The sequence below is a fragment of the Scomber japonicus genome, chromosome 10, assembly GCF_027409825.1.
Source record: "Scomber japonicus isolate fScoJap1 chromosome 10, fScoJap1.pri, whole genome shotgun sequence".
NCBI lineage: Eukaryota > Metazoa > Chordata > Actinopteri > Scombriformes > Scombridae > Scomber > Scomber japonicus.
In genome coordinates, this window is record NC_070587.1 from 7,174,956 (window position 1) to 7,199,952 (window position 24,997).

Here is a 24,997-nt window from a genome sequence, read left to right on the forward strand (position 1 = left end):
TCAGCTAAATCCTATTCATCACACAGCATCTCTCTCTACAGACCTGGCAACCCCAGCCCTGTTACCAGGCAAGGGCAGGACAGTGCCAGCATTTTTGGCATCTATATTTAGTTGGACCTGATAGAGGGACTGACCCTCCAAAGGACGTTTCTGTGTACTTCAAAGTGCTTCAGTGGCAAAACGCTTAGAGGAGTGGGCCTCGGGTTATTGAAGATGAAGTCAACCTCAAATATGATGGTGGAGAGCAAAAATTCTGGACCGCCAGCCACTTTAAGTTCAGTGGCATTTACACAGCACTCTTACAATCTCTTTTCTTGGCCCTCAAGCTTTGCCTAAAAACCTCTGACTTGTTGAAGCAGGTTGTCAGGCAGGAAATCCCCTCGCTTGAGAGAAGTGGTAGTTTGACACACTGCATACTGTGCAGAGAAGTAGTGCGCAATAACGCCTGGCAAAGAACAGGGACAACCTGAGAGGATATCAGTGCAATGAAGTTTAAATGTGGTATGGATAGTGGAACGCTGGGCTTTTTGCTGACCCCATCTCAATTACTCAAGTTGTGCAGTAGGGCAAAGTTGAGCAACATTTTCCAGTTTTAAAATAATGAAAATAAAGATATTTTGCATCTACCAAAAGATCTGACAGCTATAGTTGTTCTTGAAAGACTTATAAAGATGGGACCCAAGTTTTCAAGTATTGTGATCATAAATTAATGCACCTCAGTGCATCTCCACAAATTTCACTGTAGCAATCAATAAAATGTAATCATTGCATTAGTAATATCGCCACAAGGCAGCATCTAGAGAGGGCACTTTGTCCCTCTGTAATATTCTACATTTAATCTATCTTATAAGTATGCATTACTGAGAGTAAAACATAAGTTTAATTGGAAGGCCAGGGATGTCAGAGCAGCTGTTGCTTAACAAGCAGAGGTAAATATTGAGCAAATTCCAAAATGTAGAATAAACAGCATAAGAGTACATTAAACACACAAAATAGTGTACAAATCAAGAAACAGGTCTGTAATGATTCATGGATTATAATACAGCAATAGAAAATAGAAGTGGAGCGGTTCAGTTAAAAAATCTGTCCCGTTCGGTACACTTGTCACGGTTCGGGGCACGTGTGTATTGTTCGGTTTGTTCAGTTCATGACACGCAACTTAAGCCTTGCCAGTAACCCAGTGAAGTTTTTTTCTTTTTTCATTTGGCACAACAGGGAGGCGTTACATTATTATACGTGGGACCTATGGAGGATGGAGGCTTTTGCTCCGTGCCAAGCTTTCCAACAGTACGAGCACCGGCAGCTACTGACCTGAGAGAGCCTCAGCATCTCCAGATGCAGGTAGATTATAGCAAAGCAGCCAAACTACACAATAACATAAATGGTAGGATACACAAACATATGTAGACCTAAAATATCTCTACAAAGTAAATATCTATACATGCAAGATGGTCTTGATGTGACAGCTCTCATATTGTTATCATCTTTTCCTCCGTCAGTTAGGGCCGGTCAGGTGGGAATCCCCCCATGATGACGTGTTTCTGTGGGGGGACCCCTGCCTGTGTTCATGCTGTCAGTTTGTGTAAAATAATGTTAATTCAACTGAGGCACTAATTTAAAAGTTTCTTTGATACATGACTGCTGGTTAGTGTTAAACTAAGGAGTTTTTCTATTAATCTGTATTGCGCTTTTGCCTTGATGACATCATCCAGTCTAAAAATATGGGAAATGAAGTGTAAACCCCCGCCCCCAGAAAAGAACAACATAATCCGAACCGAAAACCGTGACCCCAAAACCGTGATATGAACCGAACCGTGGATTTTGTGAACCGTTCCACCCCTAATAGATAACTGATATAAATAACAAAAATAATAGTACTGCAAGGATTAATATTATGATTAAAAACTGCAACAGAATCTCAAGGAGCGAGTAAATCAATTCATCCAGTTTAGAGCCTTTCGCTCTGTTGTGTTTGAGCTCAGTAAATCTGTTTGGGAGACAGTCAACAGACGTACTATCCACAAAGTGAGCTGTATTGACTGCCAAACTGGTGTAATGGAGAACACAATGTGGAGTTATTAAGTGTGATTTAGAGTGGCTCCCTAAAGGACAAGTAGCCATTTTGATGTGGATGACTCTATACAGAAGCATATAGTGTGCCTTCCCCTATCTGATTAGAGCCTCAATGACTGCCTTGGCCTGGATGAATTACCCATTCAGGTTTGTCTCAAGAACCGTCTGCGCTGCCTCGTGTCCGAGATTCTGCTGCCTAACAGCAACAGTGTTAAGTATGTGTGCTGCATGTGTGGGTGAGAGCTGGTTTTTGATCTAAGTAGTTGCTACAGTAAATTACCATTTTATTCTAAAACATGGCTGTCTTTTGTGGGTGTGCTCGTTTTGTCTGCCAGATTTGTGTCAGTGCATGCTGATGGCGCACAGACAAACAGCATGGATTGTGAAGCAGAGGAAGCTCTATTTCAGTGCTGCTTTACTATTTTTCTGTCTCTCAGAAAATGAGCAATCTCCTAGACTGCCCATCACCCCTTCCCATACTCACACACCCACACACCCATCTTTACCATTTTTCTGGATGCTTTCCTCTCTCCCCCTTTTAGGCACTGGATTACCTAAATTTGTCTGACCGCCATCCTCTCTTCCTCCCTTAACTCATCGGGTGAACTGTAGTCTCTCTTTTTTAATCTAACCTTATTTAAGCCCCAATTCCACCAGCGTCACTGTTATTCTGGGCTGCCACAGCAACTAAGCCCTCCCCGTCAGCAATTTTAGCCCCTTTCCCAACAGCTAGCTCGCTTTCCTCTATGGGGCCGACAAAGAGAGAACCGGCTTCTCCAGAAGAGGCCGACACACCCCTATCGGTCCGTTCCAGCTTGCGGTGCTTGCGTGGTTCAGGGGGTGTCTCCTCCTGGGTAAAGACAACACGAATTCGCTCCACGCAGACATTAGCAGCCTCCCTCGTCTCCTTGGAGAGCTGCGATAGGCTGAGGAAGCCATGGGGGAGGTCATCCACTATGCACAGAGTGACAGGCTGGTCTATGTTCCTCAAACGCTTGGCAAACATCACAGAGTCATCCAGCATGGGGTCTAATGCACAAGCCTGAGACGGGAGAGACAAGAAATAAGAGGGAGGGAAGGGGAAAGAATGGTGAAAAGCAAATTAGGATTCCCTTCAGACACGTCAAGAATCTTAATTAAGGGATGAAGAAAAGGAAGCCGAGCTTCCCAGTCTCTTTTGTCCCTGCTTTATTCACGTTCTTTCTCACTCACCCGAGCCATTTTAAAAATCAACACCAATTTCTTCATTTTCATATTAACACTGTTCTCACTGGAGAGAGCAGGCTTCAACTTCGTGTATTTCTCCCTTCACACTTCATTTCACTCTGATACAGAAATGTATGCACTGTATGTTCTTTGGTATTTTATTTCACAACATTTTTAACTGTTCCCTCTTTAACCCCACTGTTTCTTATACATTTTAAACGTGTTGAAGTTGAAGCTTATGAACGCTCATCTCTCTGACCATCCAACAACAAATTTAACATTTGATCTTTGTGCATTTCACTGTATGAATGTGCCCCGCCAAGCTACAACAGCTGCTTCTTCTTACCACTATATGTAAAGGTGGCAGTCCTTTGAGCATGCTATCAGGGGCCAGCAGAGGGGAGCAGAACGGATCCTTGACCACTGGAGAGGTGTCCACCCTCATTTCAGCCAGCTGCTCTGAGCGTAGTGGTTCGAATCCCAGGGGAAACTCCCTGGGGTACTCCGACTCTGATCCCTCCTCACTAACAGGGGGTGGTATGGCCAGTGATGACAGGTCACTGGATATGGAGGAATCTGCTTCCTTGGAAAGGAAGAAATTTACATCTTCTGGCTATATAAAAGAAGAGACGAGAAATGATTCAGCTTACACAGCAATGAGTGGTCAAGGGAATAAGAACAAAGGCATAACATATTTGACAGGGAAACTTGGCTTATATTATATACATATACTCCTCATACCCTATGGATGGGGACACTGTCATCTCGAAAGAGACCACTCCCATCAGGATAGAAATGTTTCATCATAGGATAAAGGTAATCAGGTAATCACTTAGAACTACTTTGTATTGATTTGCAGTGAGTGGATCCAAACCATGCCAGCAAAATGCCCCTCACAGCAACACAGAGTCACCAGATCCCTTCACTGTAGGGGTCAAGCACCCAATAATGAACCCTCTTTCAAAGTCACTTAGATCTTTTCCTCTTGCCATCTTGATTTTTTCACATGCCATGCAGCATGATTGGACTTTAATTGCTTAATTGTACCATGCACTGCACCTGTGTTTTAAACCTGTGTGTTTCTCCTTCAGTTACACACACACACACACACACACATATATATATATATATATATACACACACAATTATATGTATAAAAATGCACACACACCACTTTGTCCTTGTGAAAATCTTCTAAAAACCTTGGCTCAGAGCCTGAGTGTCTTGGCTGAACAATCCCCATTTCAAGGAGGAAAAGTATATTTAAAATCTGACGTCACCTCTGCTAGCTATTTTCCCCAAGCCAGCCACTAATCCAGTCTGTCTGTGTGAAAATACATGCAAGGATAATCTGCAATACCTATCCAGCACTCACACAACCAAAAAGTTGAGATATTCAGTCAGCATTCTATAGCCAAATCCGTTTAGGAGGCACGGGTGATATAATCTCAGCTGAGTTCATCAAGGTGGAACATGATGAAACCGCACTGTATGATCCTGGGCGAAAATATCTGCATGGTGAAATAATGTTCAGGCCCCTAATATTGTATAATCTTAAAACAGGCTACAACTGTATACTAAATCCTTTTAAATGCAAGCTGTTTGAAAGCAGAGATAACCTGATTATATACAAGGGACTGGTGCTACTTCTCCTCACGATAATGGTGCAATAATCAGTACTGAATTACAGACTTTTCCACATTAAATTCACACAACAATTCCCACTAACAGCCAAGTGTTCTTATAAGCATCAGCCTGCAGACACTGTATGGAAAAGCCTGATTATAACACAACATTTTTGCGGATGCGGTCTTGTGAACAAAACCGACTATTTTTTGTGAGCACCCACGTTGTGTCTGGTCAATTGATCCATATAGTCTGAGCATAAAAGCTGCTGGTTCAGGCCATGCAGAGAAAAAGTATAATGGGCGTGAACACAGAAAAGAAAAGATTTAGACTAGCTTTAGAGACCGTTCACTTTCTCTGGATATGAGCATCATCTGTGAGCATGCTAATCTCAATGTAAACATGTTGAAGTGTGACGTACAGTGCGCTCAGAGAGAAGGGGTGCACTGTTGGAGGTGGATTTGTGGGACCCCAAGTCCTGGCAAGTCTGGCTCTTCACAGATAATTTCCTAGCGGGGAACTGAGAGGCTTCTGATGGTACAGGGGGATCTGCGTGACGAGAAGAAATGGACGCCTCTGATATGCTCTTCCTTACTGTGTCTAAGAGACAAGATAGGGAGGGGGAAATATGAAGAAGACCATTAAAAATAAAAAAATCTAAATGTTTAAGACAGACAAACAGTAAAAAGATTTATTCATTTAAAAACACCATAAACACCATAAATCATGCAAATAACACGCTGTATAGAGGATAAAGAGGCCAATAGTAACTGGAGGACACAGGAAAAAAATACACAAACACTGATATTAGTACACAATCACTTTCACTTATTCCACTGTTTCCACTTATCATACGTCCTCTGGTTGACAGCCAACAGTTAAAAGCCTAAAATGCTAATTGGGATATATCAGGAAGAAGAGAGGATAAGTAGGTGGAGGAAATTCAAATGGCGCTGTCATGGTGATATCACTCGCCCGCCCCCAGCCGTCAAAACACAGCTGTAAGAATCGTCATGGCTGGCCTCCTCACAAAGCGCCACAGATCTCCCTTCTCCTTAACAGTAAACCATCTCAGCACCATTATGGCCTTTTAATCATGTACACCCACCAATGACAATCTCATTAGTTTGGCATTGCAGCTGTGGGAGTGTCACCTAGCTAACGGGACACCAGGGAAATTACGATTCGCCACCAGATTTACAGTGACTACAATTAACAATTACTGTCAAAGCCCTGCTGTTCCAAAGAGGTGAATTGATATGAATGGGACTACAGGAGTGTAACGCAACAGGGTGGGATACAGCGATAATTGGTTGGTTGACTGCTGAATAAAGGGTATCCATGTCAATGATCTATTCCATATGGGGGTGTCAATGAACTTTAGGGCAGTTGATGTTTTTGCAACCATAAAACTTAAATAAATTAGCTCAATGAACACGCTGGAATCGTGGGTGCTTCAAGCTTGCACGCACACAAACACAAACACACACACACACAAACACACAGACACACACAGACACACACAGATACACACAGAGAGACACGATCAAAGACACAAGTAGATTGCAACTACAGAAAACTGCAAGCTCAAAACCTGCTAAGTAAAACACAATAATGCTACCCACACCTCTCCCACCTGACTGCACATTCACACACAAACACACCCCCACACACACAATCACAGACGGTGGTATACCAGTGGCTCCTGGTGGCGCCTCTGCATCTGTGCTGGGGGAGGCTGAGGCTCTGCTGGAATCGAGCAGAGAATGGATCCAGTTGGAGGCTCCCTGTCGGAAATCTCGGAGCATCAGAGCTGTGTCTCTCCTCACCAAGCTCAGTGTACTCACTTTCTCTACCTGCTTCTCTGCCTGTGGCTCATTGCCTGGAGAGTGAGACATAAAAGGAAGGTTAGGAGAGAAAGACAAATGTACAGCACAGATAAGAGGGTAAGGAAGATGACAAACTGAAGTGTTTTTGTTATTCTTGAGTAAGCATGAATAAGTTACAACAGAAGACGGAAAAGCAATAATAGGAAATGTATAATAGTAAAAACAAAACACTGACAGGGTTCAATACTGCCAAAAGGCAATTGGATTACAGACAATAATACACAGCAATGACAGTAGGAGTGAATCGAAAATGATTAGAGTTTGATTCAAGTTATTGAAAGTAGACAAAAGAAAAAAACAATATATGTGTCAGGCTTTCGCACTATTGACCAATTATTGTGGTCCTCTCCTCTTCCTTTTGCCAGACAAATATTATTGCGAATCCTACTTTTTACATGCATTAACAGCAACATATTGAAAACAGTCTATATGCTAATAAGTTGAGTTACTGTCAGAGAAAGTTTTCCAAACAACCCAACAAGGCTATACTTTACATAGGAGAAAATCTTTTATTTTATTTAGAAAATGATTACTTTAAGAAAGTCTCTTTCACTCTAATACTGAAGACTTTTTTGTCATATGTTATAGTTACAATTTTTTATATGGTACACATAAAGGGATGTGTTTCATGGAGGCGTAACCAGCGCACGTAGCACTTCGACTGTTGGCATTTTCCTGCCCTGAAAACTCGATTTGCACATTTGTGAGTTATTTGGGTGACCAGTGCAGAGCACACGGTGCACGTTTTCATTTTTCATTAAGTAGACATCAGATTATCATCACAATCATCATCACAGCCGATTTTCCAACTTTCTTGTATTGATGTGTGTTCGTGTGTGTGTATGCTCTGAACTTTACAGACATTTCCTAAAAAAACTTTCTGTTTGTTGAGTTGCTTTTATCACTTCTAACCATGATTGACGCAACTATTTCAGAGTTGTGAGAGCAGTGATGTGACAAGCTGATAAAGTATTTATTAATCACCACACGCACATCTGTATTCACTTTCAGTCAGCCCTTTAACATATTGCGCACTGCTGCACACGCATGAACCTGAAACAGCAGGTGCGAATGGAGACGCCCACACAGTCTGTGTGTCTACCAACCTGCGCTTGTCATTGCACTTCTGCAGTTAAAATAGAGAAAATTGTTGCAGACTAAAAAGTAAAAAAAAAAAAAACCCATTCTAGCTTGCCACACACCAGCTGTTACTTATTATAATAATAATTATCAAACCTTCAATTACACAACATCATGTTTAGAGGCATGGAGAAGCACTTGAAAAGGAAGAAAAAGGGGGAAAGCAGATTTTAATTTCTCCAGATAAAAAAAGCCGCTTTAACTTAAAAGTACACTCATACACACACACACACTCACACACATGCAAAAACTCCTACCTGCGTAGGCGCTAAGACACCTGGAGAGCACACTGAGTGGCAGCAGGGGATCCATAAGTGTTAGCAGACGGGAGGGTGATGCGTAGGCAGTCAGCAGGGTAGCCGGGTAGGCTGCCACGATGCCATCTGGCATTCGCACACCAAAGGCAGCAGCACGCATTGACGTTGTCAAACACAAGTTGCCTCCCGCACTGTCACCGGCCAAGCACACTTTCTCTCCTGTCCAGCCTGGAGAGATAAAAATGGGTTGGTGAGGACAGAGGTGAGAAAACAACATGGGGTAGAATTTAAAAAAGTAATGAGGAGAAAAAGTCCTTTTATGCAGCATTATGAAATTCACTGAGGCGCAAAAAGCAGTGTGACACGCATCAAGTAATAGTATCTCCTTTCTCTTCTGTAAGAGTTGAATATGCAGCTGCTGTGAGAGGTTGCTGTCTCACTGTCTGGCTCATGGCTGTGACATCGTCTTCTTGTACTACAACACTAACATATTGCACTGCAATCACTGTTAATTTGACAGAGGGTGCTTCAGTGGCTGGATGTACCCTAAATCAACCAGATGTCTTTTGTTTTCTGCCTGAATATTGAGCATCTCAATTTGTATGATATTACACAACAAGGATTACAGTGCAAGACATTGTGCGGTGGCATGATTACTTTCAAGGTGACGAATGAATCCTTCCGAAGGGTCCAGAGAATTGGTAAGGTGAGGGTTTACAGAAACAGACACCTGAATGGAGTGAGTTTTACTCCTTTTCTTGTTCAGGCTCATTCATTCTAATAAACTACTTCCTTTTACCTGCTTAAAGTAAATAACATATCTACAGCATATATTTTTCACATGACTTAATAAAGTAAGAGGGATTTACAGAGGAGATTAGCACTTGGTTATAAACAGAGTGAGTGAGATGTGTGGGTACCTAGTAGGTGGTGGTTCCTCAGAGCCCAGCAGTAGGCATAGAAACACTCCTCCAGAGCCCTGGGAAAGGGGGCCTCAGGGGCCAAAGAGTAGTCCACTGACAGGATGGGGACCCCAAGGTCCTGGGACCAACTCTTCAGATAGGGCTGCACAAGACAAGGAGGAGGGAAGAGGATATGGAGGGAAGAGAATTTATGAATGGAGAAACAATCAGTTTCACAGTGAATATATCATATGTTGTTAAATTCATGAGAAACAAAAGCGACCACAATAAAACACAGAGACGGAGAGACGGAGAGAGACAAATGTGGTGAGCGAGACGCGTGGGGGTGAACATTAAGAAGCAAGGATAAAAAGTTATGAAAATTATGTCTCTCTGATGTCATCTGTCTGCTTTTTGACTTGCTGTCTAGACAAAAGGAGAATGAGCGGTGCCCTCACAGTCACCTCCATTTTCTTTCTTCTCATACGTTAATAATAAAGGCGCACACATGTCCTACCTTGCAGAGTACATAGAGAAAAATACAAAGATGGGAGGATGGTGTAGATTTACAGGGAGTCTACAAAAGCAAAGTCACTGTCACTGTTTTCCCCCTTATGTTATTGCAACTGTCAGGTTAAGTGTTTGCTATTCGTCTTTTCCTCTCAGCTGCAATGCAGTGACCTTGAAATGTGAGAAAGGCATCAAAATGATGACAAAATATTCTTCCTACAAAAGCATTCCGCCTTTCCTCCTCTGTCTTTATCATCTCCCAACACCTTCTTGACTAGCTATGACAGGGATGGTGGTGAAAGTGACAGCTCTCCATTCACAATGCCAGGAAAAGCAATGTGTGTGTATAGTAGTGTGTCGTCTCACCAACCAGTGATTCACTATGAAAAAAACAAAACGTAGTAGCAGCTCTAGCAGTCAACTGTGCTGTCTTAAAGCTGTACCTGTCACAATCAATCTTAGAGATAGACTGCTGACAAGTGAGTGTGTGTGCAGTTCAAGCACAGTTCAGGTCAGACAGTGTGGGTTTGAACGAATCAGCTAAGGTGTTCCCCTAAGGAGCGTGTGTGTGTGCGTGTGTGTGTGTGTGTGTGTGCATGCGTGTGTGCATGCGTGTGTGTGTGTGTGTGAACAACAGTCATTGTTGCCAGTCTACAATGAGCGTCAACATGTGCCAGACTCCATGGGCAGGTTTGCCAATTAGACAGTTCATCATCTGCCGGCATGAAAGTACAGACTCACAACAAATGTCCCAACGGTGGATATGAGGTACCTGTGAGTTTTTTTTGGGGGGGGGGAACTCAGCCCAAAGCTGGTTAATTTTACATGACTCAGGAAACTCTGCTAGTAAACACACACATCCGATTAATGAAAAATACCTGCAAACACAAACAAACACACACACACACACACAGGGTCCTAGATCTGTTCTCTAAGCAGGAATTAATGGGAGCTGCAGTCCCACTCCTTCTCAAACAGGCAGATCAGTTAATCTGCAAGCTTATACCTCTGCCCAAACAAAGTGTGTGTGTGTGTGTGTGTGTGTGTGTGTGTGTGTGTGTGTGTGTGTGTGTGTGTGTGTGTGTGTGTGTGTGTGTGTGTGTGTGTGTGGTCCATACAAGTTGCAAAATGCACAGATGCCTGAATACAATTTACTGTGATCTCAGCATCATTGGGCTCATTGGGCACTGCCACTTTATTGAACTCTCACTCCGAATCAGTGCTCAGGAGAACAGGAGAAGTCAGAATGGAGAAAGGGACACAGGAGTAAATGGAGATGTGAGGGGTAAAGTGGACAGCATGGCCCTCCACCTTTAGAGAACCTTTCTATGCATTCACTCTGCCCTGCCACAGGAGTTAAGAGAGCACAATGCACTGGATAAAATTTGGAAGCAGGCAAGTATGTGGTGCCGAAATAAGACAGGGAGGAGTGTGAAAAGAACATTAAGTGAACTAAAAGGATTTAGTGAGATATTAGAACGATTGAGAGGGAGGATGTAATAAAAAAAAAAAAAAAAACCCAGAAGAAGAGAGCAGCATACTCTGACAAGTCTTCCATTAGTGCCCAGGGTAATCTTTCTCTGCGGGGTTGTACAGTTCTCAGCTAATTCAACATGACAGCCCTGCTCACCCTTTTCTCTGATTGCTCCCTCTCATCCTCCAGTTGCTATGCAGCTGCTACGCATCTGCGATTTCACAGAGCGTTGTCTTGCAGTAGCTGTATGTAGTCTGATGCCATATTAAGACCACACACAGATGACAGATGACCACATCAGTGCAGGATGAATCGGGAGAAGCCATGACAAAAAAGAAGTTGAAATAATCTTTCCCCTTTAAGATGTACTAAGCTGGTCAAATGAGTCTTACTACTTTCTGCATTGTCACTTATGAAAAAACATTTTGATATTCTCTAAGTGTGTCGCAGTACAATGACAGAAGAGACAAAACACACTTTTTAAGACATTTGCTTGTGTGTGTTTTTAGTGACTCTTTTTCTATCAGAGTGATCTAGAAATTAAAACTGGGAAATGGGCTCAATGAGAAAACAAGAGCTGAGGATGAACTAAAGTACAGGAAGCAATCATTTGAATGTAAGAGAAGAGCCAGCACCTCGCCAGTGAAGAATGTGTTGAGGCAGGGCAAAGTGTCTAAAAGTTTTCAGGGATTAATTACAGAATAATTATCTTAACAGCTCATTATGTGCCACAGTATTGACAGAGGAAGCCTTAGACTAGTAACCCCTCTGCTCCTCTGCCATTAACTGGTTTCAGTCTCCTCAACATTTTAATTAGCTGGGGTTCAATTACAATTAGTTTGACAAAACACAGCCAGAAGTTTAGTAGTATAGAAGAAATGAGAGGGTGAAGTGAGCTGAATGAGTGCTGTGACGATACTGGATCAAATCCTGGAAAAACAACATCTGAGTCTGGTGTTGGATTTGTACAGATTGCGCTAAATTACACACATACAACTTTCATTCAGATCAAAAACTCACTCATTCAAACTATAATCTACGAACATACTATCTATGTTCATTCAAACAGATCAGATACTGTCACAGAGATGAGTCAAAATACTTTTTGATAAACTTTTTCAGAATCAGTTTTTCCTGTTAAAACAGAACTTGGAAAATTGGAAAAAAATGGAAATCCCCTTTCACTTCCTTTCCAGTCAGAGTTTGCAAAACTGAGCCATATCTTACCTCATGAGACTTAGAGGTCTGGGCCACAAAGCCTCCCCCATGGAAGTGGACCAGGAGGCAGGGAGACGAAGGGAGGCGTTTGGTCTTCAGTCCCAGTGATAGTGAGATGGCGCCCCCCTCAGAGCGGGACATAGATAACAGAGTCTCACTGTCCTGGAGAGAAAGAGGAATGAACAAATGAAGAGAAAGAGGATGAACTCACAGAGGAATAAATGACATCAACCTGTTTAAACCTTAAAGTTAAAAACTACACATTATGGCAGATTGTGATGCATCACTCTGATGACTGTGTACATTGCAAACAAAGCCTTGTTTTCATTGTTAATCTATTTCATTGCTAGTGTTAGCAACAGGACTCCTTTGAGAGAAGGATTAACTAGCTGTTCTGCAGCAGCTTGCTGCCAGCCCTTCCTGCGCCTGCATGAACGCACACTAATTCCCATTCATTAACAGAAACAAGGAGGGAGGGGAGCTGTGGCTGAGAGGGAGGGTTTCCGCAGATGCAGGGTTGTATTTTGTGACATTATAAAGGACGCTGTTGTTTTGTTAGAGCGTGATCAATGGTTGAGCGTATTTGCTGATAGCATGTCTGGTTAAGTGCCAGGCTACAAAGAAAGGAGGACAACAAGCTACGATGGAGAGAGGGACTCTCTCAAGAGAATTAGTGAGGGAGACCGTGTAGAAAAAGTGAGAGAAATAGAGAGAGAGAAATAGAGATAATGAAGGGGATTAAGTACATGAGGATGAAGAGAAGTTGTCGAAAAATACGACTAATATTCTGTTTAAAGAGTTTTTATTTTTGTATATTTGAACAGGTATAAGCAAGCTGGTTCAAAAAGACCCAGTGGAGGAAAACTATCACAAAGTAGGTCAAACAACAAATACTTAATCCTTAGTCCACTTACAAGGAGATAGTGCAAGACAAGAGAAAGTTTTATAGGCATGAACATTTCAGATAATAAAGTATTTTATACTGCATTTTCCACTGTGCCACTAAAGTGTGAACTGAATGATGACTTAAGTACCTGTCCTTCACGTAAGTCATAAGAGATGAGCCTCATCTGAACAGGAGCAGTGCCGATGTGTGCTGATGGTGGAGCTATGGTTACAGATGCTCTGTGGTCGGCCGCCAGGGGAAGATCAAAGGGCACAGGAGGCACAGAAAGAGCGCGGTTCACCTTCACTTGAGTAGAGGTCATACTGGCGAGACTCTGGAGTAAGAGAGATGATTGTAGAGAGAAAAAGAGAGAAAAAATTGAGAAGAAGAGACAGAAAGTGCAAGTTATATGGCGAGTCAGGTCACTGGAGAGAAAGAGAAACCAGATGAATAAACCATGAACTCCACTCTATTATTACTAACGGCCTGTAGGCCAAAATGCATAATGATAGAAAGGTACTTTTACCAGAGGAAAGTAAAATATCCCTGATATAGTTTTAATATTAAAAAGAGAGCAGTGCACTTATCTGCGTGCATGGGTTAGCGATGACGACATGGTAAGATTACTGATGACTAAGAACGCATCTGTCCGAATTGTCAGAATCTGTAAAAAGAAGCATCAGCCGGATACTCACCGACAGCACCTCGGTCTCAGTGATGTTCCAGAACGTCTTCCAGAAATGGACGTCCAGATTCTGAGTAATGCGTTCAAATTCTGCCCCTCTCAACTCTGGGTCGATGGCGTACTTCCCTGAGGTAAAGAAAGAGCTGGCTGCTACACCTAGGGAAGAGAGGGAGGGTATATCAATGGGTGTTAAACACCAGAAACAAGGGTAATGCAAGAAAAGCAAAGGCAGAATTTGAATGAAAAGGGACAGGAAAGAAAAGAAGAATGTGTATGGTTGAGGAGGTAGAGAAAATGGGAATGGAAAGTAATTAAAGCTTAATGTAATAGAAATGAAACCAATGGTTTCACAAAGACAGAAACAGTAGGAAGGAGGACAGGAATGATGTTGCAGTAAGACACAAGCACATAAAAAACATTACAAATTATGAACTCAAGTGGAATGTGAAAGGGTAGAAGGAAAGCAAGAAAGATGGCCATGGGTGCAAACAGAGTGCTAAAAACACAGCAAACCTCACAGAAGTGTCCACAACACGAGCAAAACTCAGGCTGAAATGGCTTTTACTTACTCACAGCACTATAATCTTATTCCTTCATAAATTATTCAAGTCTATTGTGCTTGTGCCATGTTGAAGTACAAGCATTTCAAAATATTATAATTTGATTCTACCTGGTTTTTGATGCTAGGTATCAAGGTTTAGGCTTTTTTTTTGCAACTAAGATGACAAGGTGTACACTGAAATACAGACAAAGGACAGTTAATGCAGCTTAAGAACGGAGCTGTGCAATAGAAGCAACTTCTACGTCCTATAGCCTCTTAGTTTACTACAGAGGACTATGAAGTAGGGGAGGGGGGGGGGTCAGTACACTCACCATATGGTGCAATAGCTCCTGCTTCCACTGTGGTGCAGCAGAGAGCACAAGAAACCATGAGAGTTCAATAATGCCTTTTTGAATGTTAAATAAATATGTGTGTTTGTGTGCGTGCACAGTGCAAATGTGTATATGATGGTGCATGTTCTTCTATCTCTGGCGCTGTACGTAACTGTGTACATACTCAAAACATTCTGAAATATAGAAGAAGTACGGCAGCTAGGCCTCTAAATTCCAAAGGATGAAAGAGCATCAACACACAACATCAAAAGGTACACCGTCAGGGGCCAAGGAGCAATGTAGAGGAGATGCGGGCGTGAGTACGATCTATGAATGACAACGAAGTGGCTCTCCGATGAGAGGTAGACGAGATGATGCTGACCTATTCCTGACTGATGGCGTCTGTAGTTTTCTCCAAAGGCCACGAGGCCGATAGCAATGGTTTGGAGACAGGGCCGGATGGCTGGAGTGAACTGTAGAAGGAGGGAGGAGTAGGAGAAAACAGAGTTTTACATTTGCATGTTGCAATTAAGAACAAAAATAAGAACAAAATTAAAACTAGAATAATCCAAAAGAGAGACAATGAAACATAGATGAGATATCAGAAAATCAGATAAGTCTAAGGCATTATAAATTTACACCAGCTGCTCTACAGAGGTTTCATCATTTTTTCCCTTCAGTTTGATATTGACCTCTGTTCGCCTTTCTCGTTAAGCTCAATAAGTTCAGACGTCATGGCTGTGAAGAAGAGCATTCCTTCCACACATCCACTGCCTTTCATTATTTCATTTTACTTCCATGTTTAGGCAGGAGAAGTAGGTTTGTATTCCTTTCCCAGCTTTTACATATCACATTTGTGAACAGTTTTTCACCTTTCTTCTGGGTAAGTATACAACGACCTGGTAACAAACTACTTTCTGGCACAAGTGGAGTTTTTTTTTCTGATAATAACAACTCAAATTTTGACACTGCTTAAACTCTTTAAATTGACAGGGTATGGGAGACTATTGTGGGGAACTTTGTTCTGAACAGGAAAATAATATAATGACAAACTAATGTAACATGAAAAGTAACATTTAACACAGAACTGTAAATATGTAAATACATTCAGTGCCAAGTGAAAATTTAGTTTGAGGTTGCTTTTCCTCTTTCCTCTGTATTCCTCTGCTGTGAAATGTGTTATTATATAACATATATCCCTCTAATCCCCTATTACCTACAGCAGCTAACTTCAAGTACATGCTACACAGCTCATCCCACCTGAAATCCCAGGCAACGGCCATAGAAGCACCCCTTGTGCATTGACGAGTATTCGCGGACAAAGCTCTCGCTGAGGCCACTTTCATCCTGGAAGAAGAGGTTGCCGTGGCTGTTGTCATGTAGCATGCGCTGGGCCAGGTAGAGCAGGGCGCGCAACTGGCACAGGGCGTTGCAGTAGGCCTCCATCTCTCCCGCATTGTGAGCTACTCGGAAGAAGATGCTGCGTCTGTTGGCGGTGATGTAGCGCCCCTTGTGGATGATGTGGAGAAGGCAGCAACGCACCACCTGGAAAGTTTTTTAAAATAAAATTTTAGGGAAAATTTAAAAAACTTGTTTCATGTGATATCAACATTAAGGATTAAACTTTCTTTGTACAGAAACTATAAATCAACTATTTTACCTCAATTCAAGGTCAATTAGATTGAAATGAATTAGATAAATTAAGTCCTTAGTTAATAAAATGATTTTCAGACTGACGTGTAATGATATACATTCTTGAGATAAATGATGAACTTTAGGTAATTTTTCCTTTTTTATGAATACATAGCACTTTCCATTATAACAAAGCAAACCATAGTTCTTTAATTGTATAATCATTAAAGAGCCATGTCTTATGGGCCTGCTTAAGTTGTAATTGAGATTAGTGTGGTAAGCTTAAAGGGGGGAAAAAAACGATGTGTGATAGCATGCTTGAATGCCAGCATGTGGAGCATGTGAAAGGCTTGCTGCTTCACCAGGGTGTTACAGATTAGTCAGAGTACCACTGTGGGGATGAGAAGGATTAAACATGTGGAAATCGAGAGGCTAGAAAACAGGGCAGCATTCATTTGCTGCTCTGCTACATTTGTTCGGTTGTGGTGGGCTGCAGCCACTGAGGTCATGATGCTTCATCAATAACTGTAGAAGATAAAGTACAGTCGGTACAGTAGAGGTAGATATTCTACAGCTGGAGGAATTTATCTAACCTGATTTGCAACATAAAATCAATCTGTAAAACAAATGGACTGACCTTGAAACAGAGCGATATGAAGGGAAAGAGGGACTGGAGAGCAGTTTCTCACAGTGTAGAGAGAATATTGATAAGAACGTAATGCGGTATGTAGGATTATTATTCTCAAAGCTGCGCTGGGTTGAATTGAGAACACAGACAGAGATTCGAGACTGTCAAACAGACACAAATAGACCTCCCAATATCCTGCAGCTTACCTTTACCAAAGAGCGATAACCATTAGCAGGTATGTGTGGATCAAAGTCAAAATGATGGTATACTGCAGCAAAGCCAGAGACCACAGGCTCCAGACTGTGAGCGTGCTCCTGGATGAGGTTCATGGTTTCCACCAGTCGCCTGGCCGCATCACCCTGTGATGGCTTGGCCCCTCCTGAGAAGAACGCGGCATTCTCTTCACACACGCTGTAAAGAGCCGCAAACACTGCCTTGGTATCCATCACTAGGAGAATTGAGACAAAGAAGCAGGGCAAAGATTGACATGGAGATGAGGGTAGACACTTACTGTTGTGACATTATATTAATGTTGTTCATTATGTATTCAGGAAGGAAATTATCTTTTCACCAGGTCAGATAATTACTGATATCACTATATATCCCTTTACTCAGGAGTTGTAAAAACTACTTGTTAGCTGGTACTTGGTCCTGCAAGTTTAAAAACATCAGGCTGAACTTCATTCAGTACCATTTCCGCCGCTGTAATCAGCACGTAAACACTCTTCCAAATCTATCATTGGATATATCCTATGTTATGTTCTCTTACTCCTATTAACTAATCCTCCATAGCCCGGTGCATGGGAGCTCATTGATTGAAACGTGTTAAGCAAGCCTTGAAATTAAACGATCTAAATCCGGGCTAAGCAGGCAAAATCCACCAAGATCTAGGCAGACATGGAAGTAACAGGAGGAGAAGGCAGAGGCCGTTTGTTAACGTCATGCTGCCGGGAACAAACACAAATTAGTCATACACTGACAAAAACACAAACACACTCAAGAGAGGGTCCCAAAGGGAGGTATACCGTTGACAACCCACAGCTGAGCGTGTTTATCAAGTAAGTAATATCTGTGCTCTAATGCAGCATAACAAAGACCCAGTTCAACATCCCTCCTGGATTCCTACTGTTCCTCTGCCGCATTATCTAAGACCTCTGCCTCCACAACACTGAACTCCAGGGACTTGCTGGTGCTTACTGTATAGAGTTACAGACATGCTGAGAGGCAGAGGACAGAGGAGAAGGGACGGCGGACAAAGTAACATGAACGAAGACAGACGTGACAGATGAGAAAGTGAGAATGTAGGGGAGAAGCAGACAGCGGGAAGGCATATGATTTCATTGTTATAGATGGGTTTTAACCAATTACTCTGCAGAATCTAAACACATTTGGCCATAATGGAGAGCTAATGATTAATGATCAGTTCAAAATTACTCTTAAAGAAAGACTCTGCTGAGTTGAATCAACTATAGCTAAACCACACATACCTAATGAACAGCCAAATTATATCACTGGACATGAAACTTTAACTATCAATTGTTTTTCTAAGGCTGCTGCAATGATACAGAAAAATAAAATAAGTTCAAGTTTCTGTGCACATCCACAAAGCAACATCTTGGGATATAGAGCAGAGGTTGCCTACGCATGCTAAAAAGTGAACAGATTCTACAAGCGAAATATTGTTTAGAGGGTCAAAGAAATAATGGAGCCCTAATCGCACAATTATACTGCTATTCCCTGTCATTCAGTGAGAGTAATGGGAGAGGCAATCTCAGTTAGCTTGGAGGAACCACAACCCCCTGACATCAGGGAAGAGATATTTATCAACCAGATGACTTGAAACACACACAGTGCATGAGAAATCTCTGCAGCCATTTCCCCATCTCCTCAATTCTCTGCCTCGTCTTTACCTCTCACACCATTTCTTTCGGGGAGAGTTTATGTTGGATATTTATTTGTCAGAATTAAAAACTTAGCAAGGAATATTCAAATCATGTCATGAAGAAATGTTTTGGACTTGGCCAAAGGGCACACTGTCCACCGTTGGGCAATTGACAACTGGCTTGAATTATGCTAAAAAATGGATGAGGACACATAACCCAATCCAGGCGTACTCCATCAAGCTGTTCCTTCCACTTGGCACTGGAAAAAGTGCCCCATGTGAACATACCAAAATGTTACAGACACACTTTGGCCTTTTAACAAATCAGAAATCAAAAGAGTTGTTCAGAGATATGTTTTCTTCTGCCACAAGCCAAGCGGTTATAATTATCTGCAAACAACGGGAAACCCTGTGTTTAAAGTTTATGTGATGCTGTCACTAAGCCCATAGTACGTATCCTACTGAATTTGAGAGGCATTCATGGCCCCGGGGTATAAGGACAGTCTGGAACAAGTCTGCAAAGCCAAATGAGAGGAGGTACAGAGTAGCACTGCAGTGGGTTTTCATTACAATCTCAAGTTCTATCTATTCCTGCAAACTTTAATGAAGCAGCTTGGGGCCTAATTTCACATCGATTCAACCATGTGAAAGGAATACTCTATCCGACATAAACTCATCCCATGACTTCAAGGGAAACTCCACACTAAAACAGAATTTACATTGTGTATTCAAATTATGTGAAGTTATAATCTACAAATAAAGCCAACTGTCTCCCTCAGGTACCTCCGAACACAAAAGATTTGAATTTGTGATTTCTGTCGACTGATTCCTTAAAGTTAACAGCAGTTAATTAACACTAACACAGTGGGCTCACAGGATTCTTATCCAAACTCAAAGATTTCAGATCATATAGCTTTCGTCTTAGGAAGACTTCCTATTAAAACTGAGCTGTACAAGATCTCAAGGGTGTAGCAGGAGAGAGGGATCAGGGAGGCACAGAACAGGAGGGAAATTAGAGTTTTATATCCATTCTTGTAAATAATCATACACATTTATCATAGAGACCAATGACAGGAGCCTTCAGTAACTGCATGTGCAACACACACACTCAAAAAATGTGAGCCATCTTGTGCCATCTCATGAATTAGCTAGGAGCCAGTGGATTACTTGAGAGATTGTGAAGGTGCTAACCCTGACAACACAAGAAAATACTCATTACATCAGCAAAAAACTGGAAACATCAGGAGACACAAGCATAAAAACACCAGAACATCTGTAAATACAAATATATCTGCCGGCATAAATACAATCATAGCAGTGTGACCTGAGGGGACACAATGACTGCTTTGGTCGAGCAGTCAGTGAAATGCCATGTTGCAGGATTGGCTATTATAAAGCAGTCATACCAGTTTGGGCTCAAAGCCAAAATTTAAATTACATTGCTTAATTAGAGCTCGGGGTATGACTCTCTCAGCAGGGTACGCCAACAGACCTTATGTTGACAGAGTAAACTGAGCGTGAACTTTATGAACCCCTGGATCAGCATAAGTTGCTCCAGAACTTGCTTAATGATAATAAAACCGACGCATTACAGCCCTTACTAACTGCAGGGAGCATATCATACATTATGCAAATGAGCATAGTTGTAGTGAAACATTTGTACCGTCTTATCAAGACCTCACTCATAGTTAAAACCTGACACAGTCCGGTGAAGACTTCACCTTTGTTTAACTAAAGATAATGAGTCAAACAGAGGAACAGTCATAAAGTCTCTATAGTTAAGTCAGAATTGCAGCTGATAGACTAGACTAGAGAGTCACTATGAAGAAAACAATGACTCACCTACTTGTCTTATCACCTCTGCCTTTTGTACACCAGCAAATGCTCTACATATCTATAAAAGACAAGTAAATGCCATACATGTCTAGGAAAGGCCTGTACATTTCTCTACATATCTACGAGTGGTTACCTATAGCTGTGTAAAGAGCAGCACATTTTAAGCATCACTACTTCCTATGAAGCTAACATAAGCCGCTACTGTAAGCTGAACTGTCTGCAACCATTAAAATTTGAACCTGGTCTCTCCACATTAAAGATGAATGAGAGCAGGTAGTATTAATAAATCATGTACAACCAACAGTAGCGACATTACAGATGTATAACGACTCCTGTGGGGCCCACAGACAGTGTGAATTGAGTGTTTGTATAAAACTACCTGCAGGCAGCTTCTGGCAAAGCACACAATGCATTGTATGGACTAACTATTGAAAAGCTGGAAGAGAGAGAGAGAGAGAAAGAGATAGTGAGGGAAGGAAAAAAAAAAGTAAAAGTGTTTACCAGCATTTGAGTTCAAGGCTCTGTCCATGTCTGTCTCCTCTCTTCCACAAAAGCAATGACAGCATGGAGAGAAAGAAAGACAGAATGAGAGATGCAGATAGGAGGGAGGGAGGGGAGGCAGAGAGGAAAGAGATAGGGTTTTCCAATTGGGTTTTGTTCTCCCTCTTGGTGTCTGTCGCTCTCTTTTTTTGTCTTTTCTGTGGCTCTCCTCCTGTCAGTGTCTGTATGTCAGCCTGTCATAACCAATTCTTCTCAAAGGCAATGTGTTGTCCTTTTCTTTCCTCTCTGCTCGTCCCTCTTATGCTTCTTTTACAAAAAGGTCATGGTAGCTAAAGGCAAACCCGGCCCAGTTAACCCTCTCTCTGTGACAGTGGGATAAATTGCCATTGGCTGTTAAGCTTGCAACTCCCAGCGACCTTCCACCCAATTGGCAGATAACAGATATTGTCCATGGAAATATGAGATGATTTAATAGTCTAAGATTGTGGCTGTTTATCTTCTAATGGGTGTTCTGTGCTCCATTACACATTTAATAAGGTCTCACAAATGTAAACAAAGAGCAGTAAAATCAGTGATTATCAATTAATATATCATTAAGTCATAAAATGGTCAATTTAATCTATAAAAAAAAATGAAATAATGAATGCACTGGTTAGCAAGCCTATAATTACAACTTAAAGAGTGTTTATTTTACATAACCGACTGTCAAATAACACAAAGGTATCCAAATAGCAAGAAACAAAGAAAAGAAACAACATGCTCAAAGTCAATAACCACTGTTTACATTAATCAATTCAATATTAATCCTGTTTGACTTGAGCCTGATTTGACTTTTGTTGAACAGTATCAATAAAAGCACCTTTGAACATACATTTGAGTGTTCATGCAGAAGGGATGTGCAGCATGTGCCAACTCTTGAGCAATACAAATGTTTGTCCATGAAGGAAGAACATGAACACCCCTTAAAAAAATAATGAAAAACAAAGGGTGGAAATATAATTCAGCGAATCTATTCCTGGCAAAAATAAATAAAATATGTCCTCAGTTCAGACTTCTTGGCTGATACCACACATGACAGTCCCATAGCTCGAGGAACAGATACATGACCCCTCACCCACTTGTAGAAAAACAGTGACACACACACACACTCAAAGACACCACAAGAACACCAGTGAAAAAGTTTAATTTTTTGTGGTTTTCATTATTGTTGCTTTCAAACATGTTAACTCAGTCGAGAGTCTTATGCTTTCAGCCCCAGTTGTTGCAGTTTCTATCTGTTTTTGTCTTTGGGACTTTTGACAGGTCACAGTCGGAAAACCACAGGTGTATGTTTTTAGAGACGAAGAGTGAAGAGAGAGAAACCACAGGTGTATCCTGTGTGAAAGTGTCATTGTTTTTGTTTTTTTAAAACCAGACTGTAACACTCCATCTGTTGGAATTAGTTCAATGTTTGATCATCTGTTTTGATGACAAAGAAACAGGAAAAGTCAGACTGTTGAGGAAACAGTATTACCGAAAAATTCATAACACTGCATTGTTGTAATACTGTAGACGAGGAAAACAGCATGTGGAAACAGGAATAACAGCGCTAATTATAATGTTATTGATATCTATTCATAAAGCAAAAATATTTCATGTTTTTCTCTCTCACTCTGTCACTCAGACACGGGGAACGCCGGTGAGGGAAGCGAGGGGCCACTAATGCCAAATTGCAGGGATCCATTGTTATGGATTAATGAAGCACTTCATTGATGTTGCCTGTTAAAACCTCTTACTAAAAGGGTTAGGTCATACTACATATTATATAAAGATATCCATTAATCCTGCTTAAAAAAAAAAAAAGTGTCCGCCCCGTATTAAGAGGCACAAACAAACTGGAAAAACCTGCTTGTTTACCTTTATGTCTAGAACTCGCAATGCAAGTCTCTTCTATGGAGAAAATGTCAAGAAAGTACTGTTGTGGTCTTTGAGTTACCTTTTAATGTTAGTATGATTAATGGTGCTGATCCTGTCTAACTGACAACTCTCATGTTTTTCTTTATCAAGACTAAACAGACCTACTTGAGGAAAAGATGAGTCCAAGGATATGAAAACGAAGTGGCCTTTTCTTTAAGTGGAACTGGTTACAGCACGGTATCCTCATCTATTTATCTATCTATGCGAGCAGAGAGTCTAAACATTCGTCATGTGTTGTGACCGGGCAGTGTTTAACATGCAAATTCCTCCATATGGCCTTTTAACAGTTTTTCTTTAAGATATGGTGTCTGGACAGTCTTTTTGAACTTTGCCAGACATCTGATACCCTACAAATGCCATGTCTGTAGGAAGCATGCTTTAAAAATAGCAAACTTTGAGCAATGCATGCTGGGCAAGAGGAAGAGCTAACAGCAGGGGCTCTGTAGTGTCATGTTTAGGACAGAAAGCTGTGACCCCCCCCCCCCCCCCCTCTTCCTCACAGACAGAGCACCTTTACACACAGAAGGCCAAACTGAACAACAGGAAACCAGCAACAATGGGTTTTCACATAGGACACATATGGCTTCCTTCAGTTTTTACAATCCAACGCCTAAAATGGAAAAGCAAATTACAAAAATCAGTCGTCAGATCTAATGGAAACTGAGTGCGTTAGCAAACCTCACACTTTAAATAAGACTGGGCAAAAACTCTTCTAGTAGCAAAAATAAAGACAATGCATGGCATATTGTCAGACTACTGACTAAGCTGTGGAAGTCCTTTGGTTAGATTGTTCCAGCTCCAGTGAGACAGTGGCATAGTTTACAGAGGAGAATAAAACAACAGTGGGAGTTTGTTCAGTCATGACGGCAGATCACACAGCCTGCAGCATCATGTCAAGACCGTCACCTTACAAAGGCTTTCCATTGGTCGCTACTGACCTTATCAATTCGCTTAATCGATTTATGCACAGTACATTAGCAGCAACCCTTCCTCATCCTCCTCCCCCCCTTTCCTAATGCCACACTGGGAGATAAATCTAACATCTAGTTGCACTCCCTCCCCTCCCCTCCCCTCCCCTCCCCCTTGTTTGTGTTTCAGTACCTGTTCAGGTGGGTCCTGTCAGTGTCAGCAGCTGAGACATTAAGGACACAGCACAACGTGAAAAAAGGTGAAAACAAAAAGGAGACATATACTTTATAACTAGAGCATTGACATTAAAAACTACTGCTACAACTAACAGTGCGCATACAGTAGGTACAGTATATACATGACTGAAGGGGATGCCGGTACTGTGGATATGCTAGCAAAGGAGGTACAACACGACATTGTATGTGAAGCAATTTCCTCAGTATGTCATCGTTTTAGATGTCGTAAAACAATCACAGGACCTAAGCAGCTGACACAGACCCAGCGGCTTAAATCCTGGCTGTTCAATTTGGCCGACCAAGGCTAGCTAACGTAGCTGCTAATGCAGGGAGCGTCACAAAAGGGGGGGACATTAGTACCTAAGGGGGAGGACAACACACAAAACGGAGAAGGGGAGGGGGGCTGTGACAAGTTTGGCACGGCACAGCAAAAACTCACCCACTGGACCCTCTTTATGTTTGGTTGAGCGTCTTCCATTCACACCTTTCTCAAATCTGCTATTCCCACTACTCTTCTTATTCGACGCCATCTTCGCCCGCTCTGTTTACGCACCGCCTCTCATGTCTCTCCTACATACCTGCCTGGAAGCGCCGAGGTCCCGCCCACGTCAAAACTGTTAGCCAATGAGTGACTGCATCGCGGTTCAGTAGCCAATCGTGACTCTCTAAAATCGATAT

General features: G+C 41.8%; 1 protein-coding gene across 3 annotated transcripts; it reads right to left on the bottom strand.

The window, feature by feature from the left end:
• Positions 1 to 1,789: 1,789 nt before the first annotated feature.
• On the bottom strand, positions 1,790 to 24,863 carry lipeb (lipase, hormone-sensitive b). Of its 3 annotated transcripts, XM_053326369.1 has the most exons (15): positions 24,759 to 24,838; positions 24,276 to 24,306; positions 21,219 to 21,259; positions 17,206 to 17,447; positions 16,000 to 16,284; positions 15,122 to 15,212; positions 13,877 to 14,022; positions 13,330 to 13,515; positions 12,305 to 12,457; positions 9,112 to 9,256; positions 8,192 to 8,419; positions 6,602 to 6,787; positions 5,327 to 5,505; positions 3,626 to 3,892; positions 1,790 to 3,115 (listed from the first exon to the last, which is right to left on the bottom strand). In XM_053326369.1, exons 3-15 carry the CDS (start codon positions 21,244 to 21,246, stop codon positions 2,711 to 2,713), a joined length of 2,541 nt encoding a protein of 846 aa, XP_053182344.1. In that variant the 5' UTR covers positions 21,247 to 21,259; positions 24,276 to 24,306; positions 24,759 to 24,838; the 3' UTR covers positions 1,790 to 2,710. The 3 variants fall into 3 exon arrangements, with proteins under 3 accessions (XP_053182344.1, XP_053182346.1, XP_053182345.1); XM_053326371.1 differs by lacking the exon at positions 21,219 to 21,259 and having other exon boundaries at positions 24,759 to 24,826; XM_053326370.1 differs by lacking the exons at positions 21,219 to 21,259; positions 24,276 to 24,306 and having other exon boundaries at positions 24,759 to 24,863.
• Positions 24,864 to 24,997: the final 134 nt, after the last annotated feature.

Excerpts from the sequence above, each read along its gene's own strand:
- lipeb (XM_053326370.1), bottom strand. The coding sequence starts at position 24,849 with ATGGCGTCGAATAAGAAGAGTAGTGGGAATAGCAGATTTGAGAAAGGT. Across the intron at positions 16,285-17,205 it reads GTTATCGCTCTTTGGTAAAG|GTGGTGCGTTGCTGCCTTCT; the intron begins GTAAGCTGCAGG and ends AAAACTTTCCAG. Across the intron at positions 9,257-12,304 it reads AGACCTCTAAGTCTCATGAG|CCCTATCTGAAGAGTTGGTC; the intron begins GTAAGATATGGC and ends TGTCTTGTGCAG.